At 48.3% G+C, this 4996-nt stretch overlaps 1 protein-coding gene across 1 annotated transcript; it reads right to left on the bottom strand.

Annotated features, from left to right (window-relative positions):
* Positions 1-325: 325 nt before the first annotated feature.
* On the bottom strand, positions 326-4996 carry KCTD12 (potassium channel tetramerization domain containing 12). Its single transcript, XM_036399764.2, has one exon. The coding sequence runs from the start codon at positions 4765-4767 to the stop codon at positions 3769-3771; it is 999 nt and encodes a 332-aa protein (XP_036255657.1). The 5' UTR covers positions 4768-4996; the 3' UTR covers positions 326-3768.

Genomic DNA, 4996 nt, shown 5'->3' with positions numbered 1-4996 from the left:
CATCAACATTTGACTTCAACAATTCCTCAATGCTATTCAAATTAAGCTGTTCAATCACTATTTCTTCCTGAGGACTGACTTACCAGTACTACAAAAATTCTCTGTGATGCTTAAAAGGAAATGATGCAGTCTGAGTACTATGCATTTCTGTTTATCTTGCCATGGGTGTTACTAGAGGTCTCTGTATACATAATTTTCTCTGTGTTTCTGCTTAACACATTAGTTTGGAGTCTTTGCTGAAGTTACAAATATGATACTGTGTGAGAACAAAGCTAACAACATCTGCAGAGAGAATAAAAAGGACAGCATAAACCACACAACTGAGTTAATATTTAAAGAACAAAAATTTAATTTGGTATGCAACTTTGTCCTAGGAGGATCTTTATTTTCAATGCTATACATGTGAAAATAAGAATGAATAAGTGGCTCATTATCTACATGTATAAAAATATAAACATCCTATCAAACATATGCAAAATCACCTTTCATGATATGCATCACTGAAAAGACCTAACTGCCTTAACTTCTAATTAAAAGAAAGACTGCCCTTGTGGATTTTTTAATAGCACTTGTAAATGCTACTGCATTCATCCATAAGTACATGAACTGTGAACAACAACAGCTACAAAACGTAGACAGGACTCCAGTATTGTGCCTTTATATTTTTGTATGTTTTCATGTCAACAAGTCAGCAGAGTCGTTGTGTTTATCCATTCTTCAAGCTCTCAATAGAACAGACAAGTAAAACTCATTGAATTTGCCTTGAGCATTTTTCCTTTTAAAAAGTTTACTGCCATTACTAAGTAATGGTTCAGAAAAGTGTCATCTTCTGTGGCAAAGCATCAAATGACTGTTATATTTATGGCACCATCATTTTAAGCCTGCTGACGATACTGATAATGAGTTATCAGTAAATTAAAGGCCCATTTCTTAAGACTAATAACACTTAAAATTTTTAGCACAAAGACTAGAAAAAAAAATCCTGTTTATATTACATCAATTTTTACGCAAAAAGTGAAAATTACTGGGTTGTCTGCCAGGAAAGGGATAGGCAACAATTAATCAAAAGACAGGCAATCTTTGTTAGAGATGCATTCAGCCACCTAGAAGATTCACATTCAAGCAAATATGTCATCAATTTCAGTTCTACAAGCTGATGATACTCATATTCAGTTTTTTCCATTGAAACAGGTATAAGAAACCAGTAAAACATTACCATGTTATGTACATAACATAATGTGAAAATGCTCAGCTAGATACATTATGAAATCCTGTAGCACTAAAATTGTTAAAAAAACTAAATGATTACTGTAAAATGTTTATATACTGTATATATATGTACACTAAATCACAAGGTCAATTTAAAACTGCCCCTATACATAGCTCCTATGATGGATTTAGTAAGCTAGCAGATTTTTAAAAAAAGAAAGCTATCTAGAGCAAATTTGAACACTTTACTGAAAACTGATTTTATACAAAATCTTAAAAAACATACTTCAGAGTTACTTAACAGAAACTAGAAAAAGACGGTCATTACTCTCGAGAAGGGCACTGTAAAGACCTAGTAGCTGTGGAGATCAATGTCTTTTCACTTGTGGTGAAAGTTAAGCACAAAGAAGTCATCTCAGAGTAAGGCATAGGACAAACAGACTTCATTCCATCCTCAGGTGTATTGGCCTCTCACTGTATCTTATTGCTCATCTAGTTTGGCAGGTTTACATTTCTATCCTTTTAAAAATACTCCATAGTACAACTATCTACAAATGGACAGTATCCAGCACTTTCATATGCACATCTTCAATCACGTTGATATACAACCTTGCTAATATTAGAAAAAAGAAGCCATGGTGATGCAAATTATTTTCAGTTGTATGTAGCTGTGCATGCACTTAATGAAAGACCAAGTGAACAGAGACTGAGCACTGAAACTCAATAGAAATGTAGCTATAGCTGTTTCCAAAGGAATTTGGGTTTTTTAAAAAAGCCCTACTGTGAAGTTCTTTGGTTAGAATACAGGTGCCAGCAGTATTTCTAAATTTGGAGTTAGACCTAGAACTAGCTAGAACTCGAATTATTGTTCAAGAGTTTTAAAAACATAACTTCAAGCCTTTAATATGTACTGCTAAATTCTACAACGCTTCAGGTATATTTAGGATATTTTTTTGTCACGGTCTGAACAGGCTATACACATTCTTAAATCAAGTTTAGGTTTTTAAAGGGAAGTGCTTTTATACTCCAGACTTCAAGAAATTTATTAGAAAGAGCTGCTGAATCTCTGTAAAACCTGCGGTTCAGATCATCTGTTCCAATGCAGACTCTGACTGCCTCCTCTGGGAAAGACTGTTACTCAGCAGTAACAAAATACAGCTCAGAAGTAATTTCCCCTGAAGAAAGTTGGCATCATCCTTGTTTTTCTGAGGACAGGGCTCAATCCTTTCTAAGAAGCACTAAGTTTGTCTAGGAAGAGGTACAGTGTCAGTGCCCAGATAATACTGCTATGAAAACTAAGGAAATGACTCTTTAAAACGTGATTTTTGTCATCTGCTGGCTTCAGAGTTTTACAGCAGTAACATGACAAAAAGTAACAAGGGTGCTCTTGATGACAGTTATAATGTACATCTTGCACTAATTCAAGGTACATGATTTCAGCTTCCCAGGACCCAGGCCCTATTTACTCAGGCAAGCCTGGCTTCACCTCACTCCCATAGTTTTGAGGGTGTTTAAGGAAATACACATTGAGATTTCTGTCCATATTAGAGACAGTAACTTCAAGAGAATTATAAGGACTTCAGACCACCCATGGAAGTTACAATTCACAAGCACTTTAATTTTTCAAAGTGTCTTTGTTTTACCTCTCAAGGGAATAAACACATGTATCTGAGGACACTTCATAGTTCAAATGGTTGGTTATCCAGCAAATCTGTCCTTTCACATCAGCCTTACGTGCTCGCTGTGCAGGCCCTGGTCCAGCTTAACAGAGAGGAGTTCAGAGACATGGGGAGCAAAGAGGGGAGATGGGAGCAACCACTTGTGAAGGGCCACATGCACGCCTCCTGCAAAATTGCTCATCTCAACAGATAAAGTATGAGCCAGTGCAAACCCCTCACAGTCAGGCTTCCTTTCTATGTGACAGTCCTTCACAGGCAGGCATCGCTTTGATGGGTGGGGAAGGGAGGAGTTAAAAATGGACAATTTGGGGTCTGCTCACCAAGGCAAACTCCCTCATAAGGGTATTGGGATGGGAAGAGACAGGCATTTGTCATGCCATCTTCAACAGAAGTTGCTCAAAGCAACTTCAGTTTCTCAGTCCCTGCCTGGATGATTTTTAAAACACTCCACCCTGCCAGAGCTGTACCTCAGCTCTGAGTGGGAAGAGGGACAAAGACTGGGTGCACATGCATGCTTTTGTGGGACTGGCATTTGTCTACTCCCAATATTTCTCTCCTCCCTTGCTACCAACACAGCTACTGGGAGATGCAGGAGGGAGGGTGAAGGTGGGAGCCAGGACATGGCCAAGCAGGGACACGACAGCCGAGGCACAACACGGTGACCTCCTGCCCCGGGGCCGTCAGGAGGTGCTGCAAGAGGGGTGGGGGCTGCGCCGGGGCTGGCCCGCCTTGTGCGTGGAGGCAGAAACCGGGGTGAGAAAAGCACAGGGAGACACAGCCCCGCTTCACATCCTCCTTCCTTCGGGATGCGAGGGGACCGTAGGTGCGAGGGTGTGCAGGGCCGGCTGTCTTGTCCCCACGCCACGGGCCGGGCGGATGCTCAGTCCCGGCAGAAAACGTACTCGGTGTAGCTGGTCCAGATCTTGTCATCGGCGGGACCGCCCTGCTCGGGAGCGAAGGCGCAGGTGCCGGTGGAGGAGCAGGCGGCCATGCGGAAGCCGGCCTCGGAGAGCCGGTCGAAGGCTTGCTCGAGGAAGTTGAACTTGAGGTAGTAGCGGGCGGTGTAGCGCTCAGGAGGGCGGTCGGGGTCGCGGCTCTCGTTCAAGGTCTCCCCGAAGACCTCTTTGGCCAGGGCCGTCTTGCCGCAGACGGTGATGCGGGCCACCCGCCGGAATTTGGCATCGGCCTGCGCCTCCCGCCCGATGGTGTAGGAGCCCCGGTAGCCGATGGTGATGTAGCCCGAGCGCCGCCCGCCCGCCCCGTCCAGCGACTGCGAGGGCGTGAGCAGCGGCCCGCCCGAGGGGCTGCGGCTGGCCGTGGGCGACGGGGCGGACGCCACGGCCCCGCCGCCGCCTTCCAGCGGCTCGGCCTCCAGGTATCCGAGCAGCGGCGGCGGCGGCTCCTCGGCGCAGATGGAGCCGTCGCGGTGCAGGACGGCGGGGCGGGCGGCGACCGCCCGAGTCTGCGCCAGGCGCCGAGCCAGGTCGGGCAGCTGGAAGTACTCAGCCTCCCGCTGGAGGCGGCTGCGCTCGGGGAAGTGCTCGGGCAGCACCAGCTGCAGGTCCCGCAGGTAGTCCAGGATGTAGCGGAAGAGGAAGCCGTCGCGGTCGAGGAAGAAGCGACCCTTGCTGTCCCGGGGCAGCTCGCTGGGCTGCTGCTGCGAGAACATGCGCCAGAGCAGCGAGTCGCGCACCGAGACCACGGTGCAGCGCCGCGTCACGTACACCTGCCCGCCCACGTTCAGCTCCACGATCTCCGGGAAGGAAGCCCAGCCGCCCGTCGCCGCCGCGGCCGCCCCGCTGCCCGGCGCCCCGCTCCCCGCCGCGGGCGACACGCCGCCGCCGTTGGGCAGCCCGCGGGCGCTGTCCGCCAGGGCCATACCGGAGCGAGCCCGCCGGAGCCCACGCCCTTCCTCCTCCTCTTCCTCCGGCCGCCTGGGCTACGGCAGGGCCGCCGCCCTCGGGGGAGCGCGCAGCCCTCCGCTGCTGCTGCCCGCCGCAGCCTCCCGCCCCGTCTGGCGCCGGAGCCGCGCTGCCGCTGCGCTCCCCGCGGCCGCGCCTCTGCCCGCTGCCGGACAAACTCCTCCGTCGGGCTGCGAACGGAGAGCC

Source organism: Molothrus ater, chromosome 2, assembly GCF_012460135.2.
Source record: "Molothrus ater isolate BHLD 08-10-18 breed brown headed cowbird chromosome 2, BPBGC_Mater_1.1, whole genome shotgun sequence".
NCBI lineage: Eukaryota > Metazoa > Chordata > Aves > Passeriformes > Icteridae > Molothrus > Molothrus ater.
Note: the sequence above shows the minus strand (reverse complement) of the source record. Positions and strands in the feature narration are given on the sequence as shown.

Coding starts and splice junctions, on each gene's coding strand:
- KCTD12 (XM_036399764.2), bottom strand. CDS start 4,767: ATGGCCCTGGCGGACAGCGCCCGCGGGCTGCCCAACGGCGGCGGCGTG.